The sequence below is a fragment of the Bufo gargarizans genome, chromosome 3 (assembly GCF_014858855.1).
Source record: "Bufo gargarizans isolate SCDJY-AF-19 chromosome 3, ASM1485885v1, whole genome shotgun sequence".
In the NCBI taxonomy this organism is placed as follows: domain Eukaryota; kingdom Metazoa; phylum Chordata; class Amphibia; order Anura; family Bufonidae; genus Bufo; species Bufo gargarizans.
Genome location: NC_058082.1, coordinates 194,659,889 through 194,681,421, shown reverse-complemented (window position 1 = coordinate 194,681,421; position 21,533 = coordinate 194,659,889). Strand labels below are relative to the sequence as shown.

The 21,533-nt window shown below is 44.0% G+C and overlaps 1 protein-coding gene and 1 pseudogene across 2 annotated transcripts in view; one reads left to right on the top strand and one right to left on the bottom strand.

Moving 5' to 3' along the window:
* The window catches only part of LOC122931475, a 37,383-nt pseudogene extending 29,956 nt beyond the window's left edge, over positions 1-7,427 (top strand).
* Positions 7,428-8,948: 1,521 nt separating this feature from the next.
* Positions 8,949-21,533, bottom strand: part of LOC122931530 (vitamin K-dependent protein Z-like) — a 34,780-nt gene continuing 22,195 nt past the window's right edge. For both annotated transcript variants that reach the window (XM_044285598.1, XM_044285599.1), the window contains 4 exons: positions 14,307-14,444; positions 13,259-13,347; positions 10,171-10,288; positions 8,949-10,020 (listed from right to left, as the gene is read on the bottom strand). In XM_044285598.1, coding sequence (XP_044141533.1) covers positions 9,506-10,020; positions 10,171-10,288; positions 13,259-13,347; positions 14,307-14,444 — 860 coding nt within the window. In that variant the 3' untranslated portion in view covers positions 8,949-9,505. The remainder of the gene's footprint in view (positions 10,021-10,170; positions 10,289-13,258; positions 13,348-14,306; positions 14,445-21,533) is intronic.

The window sequence follows — 21,533 nt, the reverse complement described above, 5'->3', positions numbered from 1 at the left end:
CCCCAGCTCTAGACACAAAATCCTGGTGACAGGTTCCCTTTAATACAAAATATGTAACTGATTTTCCTCTAACCCTTAGGGTCACATGCCAACCATACAGCTCCTGAAAAAATACAACCTAATGCAGTTTTCAGAAGTGACAAAAGCAGTCCGGTATGTGCCATCAGTGGTGGTAAAATAATTCGTAATATTCTGATAGACCTTTGGAGGCCAGTAGATCTTAAAGGGGTTCTCTGGGCTTTTCATATTGATAACCTATGCTCAGGATAGGTCATCAATATCAGATCAGCGGGGACCTGACACCACAGCTGGGAGCGATAGGAGGCCTCCAGAGCTAAATTTCAAGTGTCATAACAAAGGGTCTAAATACTTATGTCCATGTGAAATTAGTTTTTTCTTTTTAATAAATTATCAAAAAAAAAAATTTCATTCTGATTTTACTTTCTCATTTAGTATTGAGTGCAGACTGATGGGGGGGGGGGGGGACTTGAATTTTCTTTATTTTAAGACAAGGCTGCAACATAAAATGTGAAAAAAAGACTTTCTGAATGCAGTGTATGTACATGTGATATTACCAATGTAGATAATACCTGTAGTATTACCAGTAGGGTACCTGATTTCTCAGAAATATGCTGATTTGCTTTGGCTTGTATACTTCTTACCAGGCAGCAGTTTATATTATGTGAGTTAAGTCACAAGAATCCTTATTTGAATGTTATATTTGTGTTTTCAGTGAAGGCAATCTTTTACTGTTAAATGAGGCTTTAACCAAACATGAAACTTTTTTCATCCGTTGTGGCATCTTCCTGATCCTGGAGAAACTGAAGATAATCACACACAGGAATCTTTTTAAGAAAGTGTAAGTTCACTCTGCCAGCACTGAAATCTGTGTCATTTGCTTATTTTTTAAATTACCAGTGTTTGGTTTTATGTTTAAATCTTGCGTTATTATAAAACAGGAACATGAGTTTGGAGACTATTATCTTCAACACTGTTGATAAAAGAACACAAATATATTGCTTTTTCCTGCATTTAAAAGTGTATACTAATCTCTTTCAACATATCAAACTAGGTATAAAAACTTTGTTTTATTTAAAGGGGTTTTCCAAGACTTAAATACTGATGAAGTATCCTCTATATACGTTATCGGTATCTGATCGAAGGGGGTCTAACACCCGGGACCCCTGCCAATCAGCTGTTTTGAGAAGTCACCAACACTCCTATGAGCGCAGTGGCCTTATCCGTGCTCACCAAGCACAGCGTCTGACACTGTACACTACGTGCAGAATTATTAGGCAAATGAGTATTTTGACCTCATCATCCTCTTTATGCATGTTGTCTTACTCCAAGCTGTATAGGCTCGAAAGCCTACTACCAATTAAGCATATTAGGTGATGTGCATCTCTGTAATGAGAAGGGGTGTGGTCTATTGACATCAACACCCTATATCAGGTGTGCATAATTATTAGGCAACTTCCTTTCATTTGGCAAAATGGGTCAAAAGAAGGACTTGACAGGCTCAGAAAAGTCAAAAATAGTGAGATATCTTGCAGAGGGATGCAGCACTCTTGAAATTGCAAAGCTTCTGAAGCGTGATCATCGAACAATCAAGCGTTTCATTCAAAATAGTCAACAGGGTCGCAAGAAGCGTGTGGAAAAACCAAGGCGCAAAATAACTGCCCATGAACTGAGAAAAGTCAAGCGTGCAGCTGCCAAGATGCCACTTGCCACCAGTTTGGCCATATTTCAGAGCTGCAACATCACTGGAGTGCCCAAAAGCACAAGGTGTGCAATACTCAGAGACATGGCCAAGGTAAGAAAGGCTGAAAGACGACCACCACTGAACAAGACACACAAGCTGAAACGTCAAGACTGGGCCAAGAAATATCTCAAGACTGATTTTTCTAAGGTTTTATGGATTGATGAAATGAGAGTGAGTCTTGATGGGCCAGATGGCTGGATTGGTAAAGGGCAGAGAGCTCCAGTCCGACTCAGACGCCAGCAAGGTGGAGGTGGAGTACTGGTTTGGGCTCGTATCATCAAAGATGAGCTTGTGGGGCCTTTTTGGGTTGAGGATGGAGTCAAGCTCAACTCCCAGTCCTACTGCCAGTTTCTGGAAGACACCTTCTTCAAGCAGTGGTACAGGAAGAAGTCTGCAAGGTAAGAAAAACATGATTTTCATGCAGGACAATGCTCCATCACACGCGTCCAAGTACTCCACAACGTGGCTGGCAAGAAAGGGTATAAAAGAAGAAAATCTAATGACATGGCCTCCTTGTTCACCTGATCTGAACCCCATTGAGAACCTGTGGTCCATCATCAAATGTGAGATTTACAAGGAGGGAAAACAGTACACCTCTCTGAACAGTGTCTGGGAGGCTGTGGCTGCTGCTGAACGCAATGTTGATGGTGAACAGATCAAAACACTGACAGAATCCATGGATGGCAGGCTTTTGAGTGTCCTTGCAAAGAAAGGTGGCTATATTGGTCACTGATTTGTTTTTGTTTTGTTTTTGAATGTCAGAAATGTATATTTGTGAATGTTGAGATGTTATATTGGTTTCACTGGTAAAAATAAATAATTAAAATGGGTATATATTTGTTTTTTGTTAAGTTGCCTAATAATTATGTACAGTAATAGTCACCTGCACACACAGATATCCCCCTAAAATAGCTAAAACTAAAAACAAACTAAAAACTACTTCCAAAAATATTCAGCTTTGATATTAATGAGTTTTTTGGGTTCATTGAGAACATGGTTGTTGTTCAATAATAAAATTAATCCTCAAAAATACAACTTGCCTAATAATTCTGCACTCCCTGTATAGTGGCTGTGCTCGTTATCTCAGCTCTGCCCCATTTATTTCTGTGGGTTTGAGCTGCGCCTAGGCCATGTGACTGATGAACTTAACTAAGGGAAAGCTGTGCGAATGCCGCGGAACTACTGTGAGCATTGCTGCCTTTTTAAACAGTTGATCAGTGGGGGTCCCAGGATATTTAAGTCTTGGAAAACCCCTTTAACCACCTAACTGTTTTGCCCAAGCTCTGCTCGGGCTGTGGGAAAAGTACCTATATGTTCTGGCATTCCAGGCTTTCATACAAGACCAAAATGACAGCATTAGCCCAGGTTAAACAGGAGATATCACTGTTAGAAATCGAGTCAGGAATAATTGTGGTAAAACCTGCTTTTACTTTCAGCTGCATTCCGATTTCTAAACAGCGATATCTTCCCATGAAGTGAAGATATTACTGTCATTCTGAAATTGTTTGAAAGCTTGGAATGCCAACTTTCAAACAATACAAAGCCCACATCAAAGCTGACAGCTGGTACTAAACCTGAGAGATGAGCAGTAAAGCAGTCACCCCCCTCCCCCCCCTCCCTGTCAGTTTGGAGGAGGATGGGGAGCAGTTGCAGAGCTGACAGCCTGCAAGAGGAAAGGAAAAATAGTAAAAAATATATATATATAGAAATGTGGCATTATCATCATTGTACTGACCCACGTAATAAAGTTATGTTATTTTTACCACACAGTGAACGCCATAAATAAATTCCACAAAATAATGGTAAAATTGCTGTTTTTTATCTCTCTCCCTAAAAATAAAATAATAAGTTATTTACTACACTATAAATACCCCAAAATGGTTTCTAAAAAACCTACAACTGATCTGCAAAATGAAAAAAAAAAGAATTTAGAAGAAATTATTACTAGTCCTTAAGGCTAAAATTTATTATGTCACTAATGGGTTAAAAATGCAATTGTGTCCCATGAGTTGTGCGCCAACATGATTTACTGCAGGCACATATTAAAAATCTACAATAAAAAAGTAAATGCACAGCATTATCAATCTCTGATAATGCCGTGCACTTCTGTATTCCAGACTGCACAAACGCTCTCTCACAAGGAGCGTGACTCCAGCAAAGGCCACGCTCGTGTAAAAGAGCCCTTATAGCAGGGATCAGCAACCTATGGCATTCCAGCTGCTTTAAGACTACAACTCCCAGCATGCACACTTGTTGCTGTTCTTGTAACTCCCATAGAAGTAAAAAGTGGATTCTGGGAGTTGCAGTTTCATAACCGCTAGAGTGCCGGAGGTTGCTGATCCCTGCCTTAGAGGATCAGCAAAGGAAAGTTTGATCACTTGCAGTAAATCACTTTTTGAACATGTTTATACCGTCTTCTCTCACAGGTTGCATGTTTACGGTGAGAAAAGGGATTTCAGGCCAATAAAAATAATTTGTTTGAAATTCCTCCTCATCCTAAATGGGTATTCCTATGGATATCATAGAGGGGGACCGTAGAAAGGCTCTCACCCTGGGGGACTCAGCAGAACAATGTATTACACAGTTGCCCTGCCATTTCATTGAGTGCAGTGTAATAGAATGGTATGTGGCAACACATAGCTGTTATATTGCAATCCACTGATCACCGGGGCGCGCTGACTTTTAAAGGGGTTCTCCAGGATTTTAATATTGATGACCTGTCCTCAGGATAGATCATCAATTTCAATTCGGCAGGAGTCTGACACCCGGCAGCCCCGCCAATCAGCTGTATTAGGAGACGGCGCGCACGTGCCGTCTGCCTTCTCTCTTCCTGTTTGCTGCGGCTTTGCCATAGACAGCAGCGGTGAGCAGGAAGAGAGAAGGGAGACGGCAAGGGTGCCAGATGTCTGAGGATCGGTCATCAATATTAAAAGCCCGGAGAAGCCCTTTAAGGTGCACTAGTCAACTGCCTGCACTGATCTCCTTGTTTTTTAGATCAAAATTAACTTTTCCCAAAAAAGAGTACCATCTGTATTTTTACTGTGATGTGCAGTCTGATCTAAACAGGAGTTACACAGTGCGGCGATGCTAATATATTTTCCAGATAGGAGTTGATGCAAGAAAGGATGCAGGCATGGAATCTGTAGAACTCTTCTGTACGAGGCTGTAAAGACCTGCTTACCTGGACATAGTCATAGCTGGCAACCCTGATCTCCATGCCCTATGTTGCAGTGTGAATACACCATGTAACTCTGTTTTAGATTACTGCACAATCTTAAAGGGGTTGTCTCACTTCAGCAAATGGCATTCATCATTTAGACAAAGTTAAAGGGGTTGTCCAAGTTATTTTTTTGTTCTTTGTATGTTTCTAACTAAACAAATGTAAGGGGTTTACACTTCACTTCATCTACAGTGGCCATGTTCTTCTTAGCTGAGGGTCACATGGCCTGTGATGTCAGCTTCTTTCCCTGCTCTGATGACGTTCCATGCCCGAGCAGGTCTGCCTCTGTGTACGGAACCTCATTGTAAAGGCTGTGCTGGTTGGAACAACAAGCCACGTCCCCTGCACTGCCCCATCTGCTGGCTGAGATGTCTGCCCTACGTCTCCCTTCCCACTCGATTCTTCAGCAAAGTTTAACCCCTTCTATCATCAGCAGCACAGACTCAGGGCTGGAGCAACTCTAGGGTTTCCTCTTCTCCAGACACTTAAAGGGATTCTGTCACCTAGTTTTACCCTATAGAGCTGCGGACATGCACGGATAGATCTCCGCTAGCATGTCCGCAATATACCTGTCCCATAGCTCTGTGTGGTTTTATTTTGTTTAAAAAATGATTTCATAGATATGTAAATTAGCCAAGTAAGGTCCCCAAGGTGTGGTTACTTACGGTTAAGGAGCCCAGCCACGCCCCCTGAGAAGGAGCCCAGTACTGCTGCATCCAGGAATCTCCTCCTTGCTCACAAAGTTACCGTGCCGTAATCTCGTGATGCACGAGTTAGCACATGCGCAGTTCGTTCACTGAGGCTGATTCCAGCAAAGGGAACAAACACTTTGCCGGCACTGTGCATGCACTAGTTCACGCATTGCAAGATTACGGCACTGTAAAGAAAACCACATAGAGCTATGGGACAGGCATATTGCGGACATGCTAGCGGAGATCTATCCGTGCATGTCTGCAGCTCTATAGGTTAAAACTAGGTTACAGATTCCCTTTAAGAGACAAATGCTATGCACAGGATCCTCCCTCCTCACCCCACTCTTCTTCTGGCTATGAGGAAGTGTGCAGAGCATTGGACAAGAAGAGGTAGGGGGAAGATCCAATGTCATTGTACTGTACAGCTGGGACTTGTAGTCCCACACATACATGAATACCCCAGTAGGCATTTTATTCACTCCTTATGCAGAGCAGGGGGGGGGGGGGGGCAGAGGCAGTCTTACCCACAAATATTCATGAGGAACACCTCAGAGATTGTTATTACACACCCCACAGCTCTGCAACTGCATGTCAACAAAGGGCCAGAGCAGAACTAGGGAAATTAGGAAATATAATTGGGGTCATTTACTAACCAGAAATATGCCTATATTAGGGCTATTTGTGGCGCAAAGAAGGGGACAGGCCCGCAGGCCTGTCTCATTTACCATTTTCTAGGCGTAGAAAATGGTCTAAATGTAAGACAGCTAGGAAGCTGTTTCACATTTAGATGCGGCATTGGATCCGCCAAAGTTATGTAGAGTCTGGTGCCTCTACATAACTCCGGCGGATCAACTGCCAGCTATAGGCAATATTAAGACCGGTGCCTAAAACACTGGTCTTAACTTATGTATATGTTGCAGATCATCAGATTTACAGTGCTTTTTATATTATTTTTTAATAAAGCCTCATTCACACATCCGTGTTTTGGTCAGTGATTTCCATCAGTAATTGTGAGCCAAGACCAGGATTGGGGCCTCCACAGACATGGTATAAGGGAATGACCTGCTTCTGTTCTGTGTTTAGACCCACTCCTGGTTTTGGCCCAAACTCACTGATGGAAATCACTGACCAAAACACCGAAGTCTGAATGAGGCAAAACGTGGACAACCCCTTTTATACAAGGCACTTACTAATGTATTGTGATTGTCCATGTTTCTTCCTTTGCTGGCTTGATTCATTTTTCTAGGGGCTACAACGACTACTGCAGCGCAGATACAAGGTAGCCGCTGCTTTTTCCTATAGTGTGCAAGCTCGAGCACCACTGATAGGCTGCAGGGTGATCGTAACCATGGAAACAAGCAGTGTATAATGTGATGGAAAAATGAGTCCAGCCAGCAAAGGAAGCAATATGGGTAATAACAATACATTAGTAAGTGCCTTGTATTAACGTTCTCTACATGATAAATGCCATTGCTGAAGTGAGACAACCTTTTTCATTTAGCATTGACAGGTAATTGGAAATAGTTAGCTTTTCCTCACACATCATTTTTCAGTATGTGACCTGTGCTATTATCTTCTAGGGGCACATTAAAGGCTACATCTCTCATCAGCATCAAAAGCTTGTGGTCAGCAGGCAAAATCCTTTTCCTCCGCTGTCAACAATCAGTTAACAGCAGTCACACGGAAGATGGTGAATGGTCAGCAGTACACATGACTCGGGCGCTGATTTCTCTTGTTTTTTGTTTTGTTTTTTTTCTTCATTTTTTTTTTTTTTAGCAAATTACTGATTTTAATATCATGAATTTGTACAAGTAACTTTCTGTTGTTCATGAGTTTTGCTCCAAATGTATAGTGTCTTGAGATTCTTTTCTCACCATTGAGACCCCCAACAATCTGTAGAAAAATGGGGGCCGCAGAACTATGTAAAACAAGGTGGCCCTTAAAGGGTCGTCCCATTACAACTTAGCGATATCCTTTGGATGGGGTATAAGTGTCTGATCAGCAGGTTTCCAACCCCTGCCAACGGGGGCTCATGTTTTCCAGTTTGAATAGAGCATGCGTGTCAGCAGCTCTATGGTACTGCCTGAGATAGCGGAGTACAAGTGACTGACTATCTCCAGCAGCTCCAGCATGCATGCGTGATCGGCGGGGGCCCTTGCAGTTAGACCTATGCCGATCAGACACATTCTTTATACTGTATATAGAAGATAAGTTATAATGGGACAACCCCATTGCGATTTAACTTCTCTGCACAACACTACTAGTGATCTGGAGCTGTACAGGAACTGCAAGATGGCCCCATTGTCTTGAGATTGCCAAGTTCTGGTATGCCATCGCCTAATATGGTGAGAACAGGGCTACAGTAGAAAAAGCTAACTGCACGTGAATACATTCGCAGTCTTGACAGTCAGTAATGTGCATTTTATAAAACAGATGTTTTCTAGAGCCATCTTATTAAAGGGGTTGTTCTAAGTATGAAAGGTCTGAACTGATCTATGGGGGACCCCAACCCATCCTGAGAACGAGGGGCTCATGTTCCCGTCCTGATGGGGCGGCACAGCACATGCTAGTCTCTATGGGACTGCCAAAGATTAGCGACTGCAGTCCTCAGCTATTTATGGGAGTCCTGTAGAGAATGAATGGGGAGTCAAGACATGCTCGGCCTGCCTCCACATCATGGTAGGAACATGGGACCCCCATGCTTGGGATCAGTGGGGTTCCCATGGGTTGGACCCCCACTGATAAGTTAGTTATCCCCTATCCTGTGGATTGGGAATAAGTTTCATACTTGGCACAACCCCAAAACATCACCATCAAAAGAAAACTATTTCAAATTTTTGTAAGTTCTCTTAAAATAGCATGGATCTTGAAAGGATTATTTTTCAGTGATAAAATGGTCAATGCTGGATTAGATCTAAGGAGCTGCCTGGCATCTTGGCCATTAACCCATGTTGGCCTACTAACAAAATAAATCAGAACATCCAGCATGCTAGCCTTCGCTGGTGCCCTCTGATTCCTACAGGAGTGTTGTTGTCCAGGGATTGTCCAGACATTATTTTCTGTCTGATCTGACATGGCCAAGCAGAGACACAACAGCACCTTGGGCGTGTATCAAGCACGGGACCCATTAGTTAGCATGAGTTACTTGCAGGGCGTGGGATGGTTGCAGGCCAGCAGTCTCAGCCAGAATTCAATTGTGTCTCACCATCCCCAATGTTAGATTGGGCAGGAGAATATGCCTGGACAACCCCTTCAAAAATGACCGTTCATTCAGTTTTGTTAGAAAATTGCATTTATTTAAATTCCTCATGGCCTTTTCTTCCCCAACCCTCTTGTTTACATGTCATTTCTCTGTAATAAACATGAATTTAAATTTTAAAATGGTCTTCTATAAAGAAATACACAACTTAAAGGGACTGTCCCATGAACATATTCAACAGTTTTCACACCAGCACCTGGATCTGAATACTTTTGTTATTGCATGTAATTTGCAAGAATTTAGTAAAGCTACTGAGTTATTCAATAAAATGTATCTGTATAGCGCCACCTGCTGTTTGCTCTTTTCTTTGTCTCTTAATCCACCTGTCTCATTGCCGAGGTGGATGCACATGCTCACTTCAGCTGTTAGAAGCTGTTACTGGGACAGAACAGCAAAAAGTACAGAAATACTGGGGAGATCTCTTGATGGATCTAGCTCTTTTAGAAAGAGATTGTCATGTACTTTATGATGTCTGATTTTTCTTTATTTTTTTCTTTACATTAATCATGGGATAACCCCTTTTAAACATGATCTAAAAACATATATAGCTGTATCATTAACAGAGTTATAGATTAGCTACTGTTCTCCTTTAACCACATGATATATCTAGATATTCTGGTAAATGTAAACACATTTGGGTTCCATAATTCATTATTGATTGATCCCATGATCCCAGTCAAGAACCATGTACCCTTGTGTTTAATGGCAACATGGCTTCCATCCGCCAGTGCAGAGTCTATCTTCCTGTTCGATCTTCCACAGAAATTTCGTTTCGATTGTGTTACATTAAAAGCAGTTTCACAAGTTTGTTTGTCAGTCTCTGTTACAGCAAACTGAATAGGCACCATTTCCATGTCATCCGAGCCTAGAGTCCAGCCACTCACCATACCTGGGGCATGTGCAATCAGAACGTTCTCAGCAAAGTCTTTCTGGGGAATGCAGATGGGTAGAATATGTTTGTGGAACTTAATACCTTCTTCAAGTTTAAGCAAAGCAATGTTATGGTCTTCGGCATTATTGGAATGTCCTGTGTGGATACGATGACTTGCGACCTTGATCTTCTGCATGTTCTGAGTGTCATTATGTCCTGTGCAAAAGATTTTAGTTATACAATAAGTCTATCAAGAGTAGAATAAAAAATTTATTGTGTAGCTATAGGAATAGCCTCAAAATCCTATATGAAGATAGTACCAAAACCCTTCCAAACAATATATTAATACATACGGTTAGTTCTTACCCACAAGAATAAAAATTGGACCCTCCTGATTGCTGCACTTTACAGTTGTGAGTACCAAAAACTGGTTGAGTATGACTCCGCTACAGTAAGGCTTCCCATCTGAATTTAATAGAAGTACCTTAAGGGGAAAAAAAAAGGTTTTATGATTTTGTGTAGTGTTTTAAGGCCCCTTAACACTGATCCAAAAATTATCCAGAGCAACCGTTCATTCCTGATCATGGGCTTAGGGGAGACCAACATTTACCTGTAGAAATCATCTTCTCTATGGTGACAGGTGATCACTAGTACAGACTTATTGTTTTTGGGTAGCAAATCCCTGTTTATACAGCACGATCTGCTGCCCAGAAGTGTTGATTCACTGGGCCACATCAACAATGGTTTCACCACATTAACCAACTTTTAATCATCCATCGGATGATCATTGCCACCGTTACATAGGGGCATTATATGAAACGAGCGGTCCCGGTAATTGCCCCAATCATCAGCCCATGTTTACTGTCACAACAATTTTATAGTTTTATTTTTATAAATTTAAGCTTAATCATTGAAATATAATGTAAAGTAAGGGTAGCTACACATGGTTTGAATGCAAGAAATCTGCACCTTAGGCTACATGCACACAACCATATGTGTTTTGCGGTCCGAAAATTGCGGATTCCACAAAAAAAAAGGATGACGTCCATATAGCATCCGTTTTTTTGCAGATCCATTGTAGCAATGCCTATCCTTGTCCGCAAAACGGACAAGAATAGGACATGTATATTTTTTTTGCGGGCCACGGAACGGACATACGGATGCGGATAGCATACGGTGTGCTGTCCGCATTTTTTGAGGACCCATTGAAATGAATAGGTCCGCATCCTATCCGCAAAAAAAACGGAACGGAAACAAAAACAAAATACGTTAGTGTGCATGAGGCTCATTTACTACTTAAAATGCACCTGTGTTGGAAGAATTTGTGCCTCATTCGCCTGTTTATGTAGGTGCCTTTTTTCCCGACCTATTTATGTAGGTGCGCCTTACAGTATTTTGCGCCATATTTAGTCGCAAAAACTGTCTACTTTCTACACCACTCCAGGGCTGGCATTGTCCATGACAGGTGACATGAACGAAGTCCATGCATTGGGGACAGCAATTTGGTGGCACAGTTACGTGTGCATGAGCCCTAAACAATGGGATAAATCCGGCGCGTCTACAGACACCTATGCCTAAATTTGCGCTACTTTTGGCTTACTTGAGGGAGCATTATTATCTTCATATGCCAGAGAGCTGGCGTTAAAAAGGTTTGTGACTTGTGCAAATGGAGTTTTACTCAAATTTATTATCACTTAGGCTAGTTCTCAGATGTAAATGATGACAGAATTCTTTTAGATTTCATTCTAGGTGCATGGATTGCAGGAGGGTGCACTTAAAGGGAGTCTGTCACCACCATATGACCATAGACAGCGCTTACATGGCTCTGTAGCACACCTATACATGAATGTAATGGCACCTTTGTTATCTTCTTTACAGTTGCAGAAGCCGGAAAAACTACAATAAATTAATAAGCAAATGAGCACTCGCAAGTGCCCAGGGGCGGCGTTCAGTGTGCAGGAGCCCAGGCTGCTGTGCCTCATTTCATTCTGCCAGACCAAAGGATGATGCCGCCCCTGGGCACTTGCGAGTGCTAATTTGCATATTAATTAAACTTCGTTTTTCCTGCTTCTGCAAGTATAAAAAAAAAGACTAAGGCACCATTACATTCATGTATAGGTGTGTGATAGGACAATGTAAGCGCTGTACATGGACATATGGAGGTGACAGACACCCTTTAATCTATGACGATGGCATGTGCATCCTCCAGTAGTGCAGGGAGATTGCTGGTCTGGATAAATCTCCCCCTTAATTTTGGGAATTAAATTTTTTAAGCAAGGTCCATTTTTACTAAATCATGCCCCTTTTACTCCAAACCATGCCACAAGAAGTGTATAAAACAGAATAAATGTGGAACCAACACCATTTTTTTCCCCACAATTGCAATGTGGTAATTGACAGCATTTTTTTTTACAGATGAAACGCACTAATTTAACACAGATAACAGACAATCTTGAGTATGGGACTCCCTCTGTGATGTTTATATGACCTTACAGCAGTGGCAGACTGACCATAGACCCTACAGGGAAATTTCCCAGAGGACCGATGCCAAGGGGGCCGCCCGAGCCCTCCTCACAGCCACCAGCCGGATATATAATGATCTGATGCTCTCAGCGTTAATTAATGCTAAGAGCATCAGGGACTTATGCACCTGGCCAGCAGCCGCAGGTATCCTCATGCATTCAACTGTATCGTCATCCTCAGGACAGTATTTTATGCTGCACTGTGGTATTTGGTTCTGCTGGGGTGGTATTTTGTGCTGCATGAAAATACTGCTGACCCGCCTACTGTCAATCTGGATCCACTTTTTTTATTTTTTTCCCCAGGGCCCCTGTAAGTTCCCAGTCCACCCCTGTAAGTTCCCAGTCCACCCCTGCCTAAGGCCTCGTTCACATTTCAGTTTTTTCACTGACATGTGCTGTCTGCATTTTCCGTGGACAGCACATGCACCCATTGATTTAAATGTGTCTGTTCACAGATCAGTATCTTTTTTACTGACCGTGGCTCGGTGAAAAGAAATTACGGGGACATGCACTACTTTGATCTGTGATGCAGACTAAACACACCCATTGAAGTCTATGGGTCAGTGAAAATCCCGGACACAACACAAATAGCGTATGAGTTGCGTCTGTTTTTCACTGACCACTGATAGGAGATGCTCTGGAAATTAATTTTCAGTTGAGCAGCATCCATGGAATGCAGATGACACTTGTAGGTTATAAAACTGACACACGTACGTATCCTTCACAGACATCTTCACGTATGAAATGGCAAACAGACACGGAAATGTGAACAAGGCCTTACAGTGCAGTTGAAAAGGGGGTTTTGCTGAGATAACTCTTTTACGGGAGAAAGAACAAGCTTTGGTCTTGACCATTTTCATGCCCTCGGTTGTTTTCAGGAACGCCCCATCATGATTAATAAAAAGATTAAATAATGTTACATTTAGCTTTACCTGCCAGGGGAAGGAATTGGTGTAGTTGTCCTGGATTCCCAGCAATGAACTATTCTCATTGTACAGCAATTGTCCACAAGCATAGGGACCTGTCAATGGAGGAATAATACAGCAAGTAGCAAACTACAATTCCAGGGAGTATCTGAGTGTATTTTTCCTGATCACTTTTCATTGCAGCACAATATAATTTAGCAATATCATTTAGTTTAATTGTGCCATCATAATATTGTCACAGTCACATCCATCAACTGAACACCATGGGCACTACTAAACAAGAACCCAGTGACATGTTATTACGAGGAGAAGCTACCAGAGGCTGCTCTCCTGGCCTCTTTCACTCAGTCAGTATTTGGTCATTACTTTTCATCAGTATTTGTAAGCCCAAACCAGGTGTTGGTCCAAAACACACAAGCAGAAATCTTTCTAGGATCCTCTCCTGGTTTTGGCTTACACATACTGATAAACAATACTGACCAATTTCTGACCACATGAAAGTAGCCTGTCAGTGGCTCTCCATCCTAGATAAAGAGGTAGAACCTCTCTATGACATCCATATGCCCTAATAAGGCTTTTGGACAAATACCCTTCATGGGTCAACCATTTGAGAGGTAGTATCATGTGAATGGGCAAACTCTACTTCATGCCCTGTATATCAGACCAGACATAAGAGTGTGATTAGTGGAGGTCCCACATCTAGGACTATCAATAATGCTGCTTACAATAGACTCCTCACTATTAATTCCTGTAGATGCACATGAGGAGCCAGCTATCAAACTGAGAATAGTGACTCTGGTCTCCTCATGTTTGGCACCTGTTGGGTTCCAACTACTGTGTCCAATGTTTTATCAAGAATAGAACATACAGCGGGGTGGGTAAAACAAGGATGCATAGGGTGCCATCTAACCTAAAGCCGACCCCCATGGGCTCTCTGGTGAATCTCAATAATCTATCCATTTTTATTATTTTGTCACATACACTATTCAGTAAACAGGTATAACCAATTGGAAAAGTACTGCTGCATATTACTTTCATTACTGTTCTCACTTGCCTGTCGGGTGACACGACTTTTCATCATCCCCAAGTGAATAGCTAGATGCACAAGAACAAGTATAGAAGTCAAGTTCATGGTTAGGTTCACAGAAGTGCTGACATCCATCTTCTGCGTCAGGATAGCATTCATTGGATGCTGCAAAAACACATAATTATGAAGAATGATGGCTCAGGAGGAATTGTTTGGATTCTATTACCCCTAAAACTTAAGCTTGTCAACTTTTTAGTGCTATTATACAGGGGTCTGAAGAGTGTTGTGCACAAAGAGCAGCACCAAATTTTGTGGGGCCTTTTTATCTGACTGCGCCCCATTTATCATAGGCTACACCTCCAGCATCCTGGTGCCACATACAGCTACAGTTAATGGAGAGTGGCTCTCCAGAAGAAAGCAGCCATGTGGCGCCCAGGATATTTGTCAGCATGTCCGGCAATTCCCCCTTTCCTCCAGGAGCTTCCCAGACATCCCAGGCCATAGACATTAGAAAACTGTTCTTCCATTCATTCCCGCCTTTGTTCTTCATTAACATCCATCCTTGAAGTGACAAAGCATGCATATTTATTCCAATAGGAATAAAGATAAGCAGCTGCCTGGCACTTCTAGCAACACTTATGATCTTTCGTGAGGAAAAAGATTGGGCATGTCAAACTGGTTTTCATCTAGCAGGCACTATAGACATGAGCCTTTTATTCTCATTATGGCTGAAAGGAGTTGTTTTATCTTGACATGTATAACATATACACAGGTTACACCATAAATGTCTGATAGATGCAGGTTTCACCTCTGGGGCCTGTTCCTATCAAGAACAGGGCTTTGATGCACGCAGCTGGGAATGGAGAGGTAGTTGCACTTGCAGGGCTCTCTCTATTCTCTTCAATAGGACTTCTGAAAATAGTTGGGTAAGTGCAGCATGCATGGTCCCTCCCTCCATATTCCTGGTGGTGTGCAACGGGGCCCCATTCTTGAGTTAGGAGCAGATACCAAAAGTATATCTCCTGGATATGCCATAAATATTGCACAACCCGTATAAGTAGAATTTGAAAAAGATAAGGCCGACTGTAAACCTACTGTAGTCCACCAAGCAAAGCCCACAAAACAAACACAGGCTTAAAGGGTCACTCCAGGAAAAATTCAGTAATGGAGTTGTATATGCTCCCAAAGTTTCATTCACCTGAAAGGTGCCATTACAGATATACCCCTGCTGTACCCTACTAGGCCGCAGCTGAAGCCTGAGCTGCCATAACAAGAGAGTGGTTCTGTTGTGAGCCACCTGAAACTGCAACACATAATTTTACAGAAATGAGTACACCACTGCAGGATACTAACAGAACACCAGTGATGATGGAGCTTGGATAATGATAAAATGTAAAATTACCTCAGCTTTATGCCTGTCTCAATGAAACTTTGGCCAAATTGACTACTCCTGTAGATGATGTAAACTTAGACGGGCTGTCTAGACCTGCACCAGATTTATCACAATGGCTCAGGCTGGATAGTAAGTCTGGTGCAGGGTTGGAGACTTTTCTCTGACTCCATACTAACTATTTGTTAGCTCACCATGAGACAGATTTTTACACTAGAATTGTGCCACAATTTTGGTGCAAAATGGCACATCTTAGGCCACCCTTTCCAGTGAAGCTCTGCCCTTTTTCTACTAAGCACGATCTCCTTGTTGAGTATGTCAGAAAAAAGGTGTAGGAACCCTACATGTGCCAGTTTGTGCCAATTTTTAGACATATATGTTGCGGTGGATACATTAGTAAATCTGGGCCATTGCTTATTGCAGTGTCCCAGGGGGGTCAGTAGTGTATGCTGGGCTTTGTAGTGCAGATGTACCCACTAACCTGGGATCCACTGTCGTCTTCAATTCTGGTCAGATACTGGAACAGGCAGGTGATTAAAAGTTCGTGACGCCAGTGTCAATTAAACGGTGACACGCCGTGTATGGTATTGTAGAAGAATGAAGCAACCACAGGATAGCCAACCAAAACGGGAACTTTACTGAATGTCAGTGATAGTTACACATGGACGCAGTTGGAAGCGCAGTTCCATGGAAGACAGTTGGTTTCTATTTGAATACAGCTGGTTCTTAGAAATACAGAATGGCCGGTTATAGCGATGTTCTTTACAGAGTGTTAATTACAGGAGATGCAGTACAGGCGGCTTGCACACTATTCCTGACTGGTCCTGAAACATGTGACTTTTCTCCAAGGTCTAATGCCCTTTATCTGGCGTACCCTTGAAGCTGTCCTTATCTAGTACCTCCTCTGTTATCTTGAGTACCTCTCGCTTTATCAGATTGGCCTCTGTAGTATTCTGTGTCCCGGCTGGTTGCTTGCTTCTGATGTTTCAGCTAAACGGATGATGACTCAGGAGGGGAACCTTTTCCTTGGATCCGGAACCCGGTTACAGGGCCTATACTACCCTCTCCTAGTCGGCAGGCTTCAGGCCTGCTCTACTTTCACAGGCCCATAGCCTGGCCTTGACTCAGACACAGGATCATCTCTGACCTCTGCTCCCACTGTCTGCCTGACTACTACTTCCTGACTGGGCCTTATATAAACTAGGGTTCCCTAGCTCCCTCTAGTGACTCAGAGCTGGAATGACACCCTAGCCGGCCTGCACATGCACCTTTCACAGTAACAGGAAGTACATAGCATTACATTTAACAAGATGTTTCATACCAACCTCCCCATAAATACAGGGGGAACGACAATACCCAAGTGACCCTTCTGTAGTGACGGGGTATTACTCTCCCGTACACTACATACCCCGCTGCTTTAAGCTGAGTACGACCTCGTACTCCATCAGGGCCCGCCCAACTGGAATCATTACCTGAAATAGAGAAAGACACATGCATGCATACATATATGTCATTTACACTCATATCAGACCCAATTGGCAAAGGTGAAGTGTGGTGACAAGGGGCGTCGTTCTCTTCTTCTCAGGATAGTGAGTGGAACTGGGGCGCTGACCTGGCACAGCGGCTGTTTAAAGAACCAGGATAGTCCATGACAATAAATAAGTCCATAATAAAATTAACCTCTCAGAGGCTTGCACATAGGAAGTCCATCTCTGGGCACATAGACGTGAATAAAAAAAAACGGTTACTAAATACAGTCAGCAGCACAGATATAAAATGACAATACAGGACTCTGACAATACCAGGGCCATGTTATCCTGGCAAGTCCTGCTTAACCTTTAAAATAGTGCTGACATAAAAATGTCTTTTCAACCTGAAATGGGGGTAAAAAGGGGAAAATTGGTGCAACACTTTAAGGCACAACTGGGATATTAGCAGCAGACCGGATGTCCCAAACGCAACAGGGGCAGCTGGAAGCTGTGGTATGCAGTGGCACCATCATTCGGTTAGAATGCCACCGGCCGTGTATAACTGGCAGCAAGCTTGACCAGCTCTGCCAACCGGAGGGACAAAACGGCCATTATGGAGACAGACATGAAGAAAGGCCTACTCACAGCCGAGTGTCATACTCCTCCTCTGATGAAGAGTCGATGAACGGAACTTGCAGCAACTGTTCTGGTAAGGCCGGCCACATCTGGAATCCATCTCCTCTGACGATCTTTAAAGGGGGAGGCTTGTCCTTCATTGCCTCCATCTCTGCATCCGTCCTGGGAAACGGGATCCACTGCACGCATCCTGCGTACCCGAGGTCCTCCACCCAATACACTCTCTTGCGTAGGGCCTCTATGTCAGCCTTGGTGCAGGTCATCGGTGCTACCGGAGGTCCGGTGACAGTGGCCTCTGGGGTAACAGTGGCAGCTGCTGCTTGACGTCGGGCCTCTGCACGTTCTTCCGCCCGCTGGCAGCTGTCTAGCCGCTCTCTCTCCTCTTCTTGCCTCACCGCATCAGGAGGAGGATATCGTTCTTCCAGCCCCTGCAAAACGATGGGCTCCCAGAATACATCGGGGCTTAGATAAACCTGGCTATGCAGGTGGGTGGTTCGGGCCGATTCAACTCTCACTTCCTCTGTCTCACTCGGGTCTATCTCCTCTTTCTCTGGGTCCCAGGTCTCAGCCGGCGCCTTCGGGCGAGTGACTGCGGTAGCATAGGGGCCCCGTAAGCTTTCGGCGGGGGTATACTCCACTATCTCTCCCATGGTCAAGTTATGGAGATGCTCCGGGAGGTAGTGACGCTTCACCGACCGCCTGTTCACATAAAAGTCCCGGCCAGTTCCCAACTCCTGTATGAACCCGTATCCTTTTTCCTTATCAAAGGCCACCACGATCCCGCGGCGCCTTTCTAGCTGGGGCTTACCCGGAAAGGAGTCCCCTTGGATGGACTTGGCCATTTCCTCGAACCTCTTTTTCCGGCTGGTGTTCTTCTTAGCCACCGCGGCTTTCAATTCGGCCATGATAGTCGGCCATTGTGCGTGCCGGCGACGGATCGGTGGGGACTGAGAACGGGTTATGCTCAAATCCATGGCTTGTCCCCAGGGGGTGGCCGTCCAGGCTAGAGGGTCCCATGGCCCCAACTCGGGATAGTCCGGTGGAGTGGCGCCCCACTCACACGTGGTGTCAACTTCCAGCTCCTCAGCACACGCCATCTCTTCTCTCACTGGGTGCAGAGTCGACACTGACTCCTCCCACACACTGGGCCGGTCTACCTCCATCTGAGGCCCGCCTCCCAGGCGTAACTCTTCAGGGAAATCAGCCGCAACAGGTCTCACCAAGGTGGGTGGCGCTCCAGGACAATCTCCTCCTTCTTCTTGGAGGGTTTGGGCGCCAAATATTCGCGCCTCTGTGCATCGTGATGGCGCAGTAAAAAGCCTCATGGCGTCGGCGGCCATTTTAGATGTCCTGATGCTGCAATTCAATGACAGCAAGCAGGTTACTGAAAAGTCCAATAAATCACAGTCCATAAATACGATTTTCTCTCTGGGGGTAGCGCAACACAGTACAGCGTCTCTGATTCCTCCCAGGCACAATTGTAATCCACCGATTTAGGAATAAAGGTTACAGTCTTTGCAATACGGTGGTGGAATAGTTAAAGCACACAGTTCACACTTCTCTGCACTTCAGAAGTATGCGTATCCTGTTCGTGACGCCAAAAAGAGCGATGCAGTGTCCCAGGGGGGTCAGTAGTGTATGCTGGGCTTTGTAGTGCAGATGTACCCACTAACCTGGGATCCACTGTCGTCTTCAATTCTGGTCAGATACTGGAACAGGCAGGTGATTAAAAGTTCGTGACGCCAGTGTCAATTAAACGGTGACACGCCGTGTATGGTATTGTAGAAGAATGAAGCAACCACAGGATAGCCAACCAAAACGGGAACTTTACTGAATGTCAGTGATAGTTACACATGGACGCAGTTGGAAGCGCAGTTCCATGGAAGACAGTTGGTTTCTATTTGAATACAGCTGGTTCTTAGAAATACAGAATGGCCGGTTATAGCGATGTTCTTTACAGAGTGTTAATTACAGGAGATGCAGTACAGGCGGCTTGCACACTATTCCTGACTGGTCCTGAAACATGTGACTTTTTCTCCAAGGTCTAATGCCCTTTATCTGGCGTACCCTTGAAGCTGTCCTTATCTAGTACCTCCTCTGTTATCTTGAGTACCTCTCGCTTTATCAGATTGGCCTCTGTAGTATTCTGTGTCCCGGCTGGTTGCTTGCTTCTGATGTTTCAGCTAAACGGATGATGACTCAGGAGGGGAACCTTTTCCTTGGATCCGGAACCCGGTTACAGGGCCTATACTACCCTCTCCTAGTCGGCAGGCTTCAGGCCTGCTCTACTTTCACAGGCCCATAGCCTGGCCTTGACTCAGACACAGGATCATCTCTGACCTCTGCTCCCACTGTCTGCCTGACTACTACTTCCTGACTGGGCCTTATATAAACTAGGGTTCCCTAGCTCCCTCTAGTGACTCAGAGCTGGAATGACACCCTAGCCGGCCTGCACATGCACCTTTCACAGTAACAGGAAGTACATAGCATTACATTTAACAAGATGTTTCATACCAACCTCCCCATAAATACAGGGGGAACGACAATACCCAAGTGACCCTTCTGTAGTGACGGGGTATTACTCTCCCGTACACTACATTATAACTATCAGTTTTACATAGCCTCTTCTGTGGTATGTGCATAGACGTGTGCACCTGCCCACTGACATCTACGTAGAGAGGGGTCATGATAGCAAACATTTGATTCTACAATGTGGAACATACTGTATGAAGTAAAAGGGAGCACAAAGCCTTTACAATGTAAGTAAGGAACATACTGTATATTAGCACCAAGTGATGGCTGAATTTAAATTTTTGATTGGAATGTTCCTTTGAGCTGTAAACCCAATACTAAATCACCAAAGTATGTATATAAAAATATAATGCATTAACAACTCAACATAAATGGACATCTTAAAGGGGTTGTCCAGGATTTAGATATTGTGGGCCCATCTTGTAGCTCTGGTGCCGGAAATACACATCTCTGCCCATTGTGTAGTACAGTGTTCCTCAACTCCAGTCCTCAGGGCCCACCTGCCGATCACGTTTTCAGGATTTCCTTAGTATTCAGCAGGTGATATAATTAGTATCAGTGCATGAGGACTAACCTCAGGTATTCATTCTGTGGGATTTTCTCAAATCATGACTGATAGGTGGGCCCTGAGGACTGGTAACTAGAGTTGAGCGAACACCTGGATGTTCGGGTTCGAGAAGTTCGGCCGAACATCCCGGAAATGTTCGGGTTCGGGATCCGAACCCGATCCGAACTTCGTCCCGAACCCGAACCCCATTGAAGTCAATGGGGACCCGAACTTTTCGGCACTAAAACGGCTGTAAAACAGCCCAGGAAAGGGCTAGAGGGCTGCAAAAGGCAGCAACATGTAGGTAAATCCCCTGCAAACAAATGTGGATAGGGAAATTAATTAAAATAAAAATTAAATAAATAAAAATTAACCAAAATCAATTGGAGAGAGGTTCCATAGCAGAGAATCTGGCTTCCCGTCACCCACCACTGGAACAGTCCATTCTCAGATATTTAGGCCCCGGCACCCAGGCAGAGGAGAGAGGTCCCGTAACAGACAATCTGGCTTCATGTCAGCAGAGAATCAGTCTTCATGTCATAGCAGAGAATCAGGCTTCACGTCACCCACCACTGTAAGAGTCCATTTTCATAAATTTAGGCCCAGCACCCAGGCAGAGGAGAGAGGTCCCGTAACAGACAATCTGGCTTCATGTCAGCAGAGAATCAGTCTTCATATCA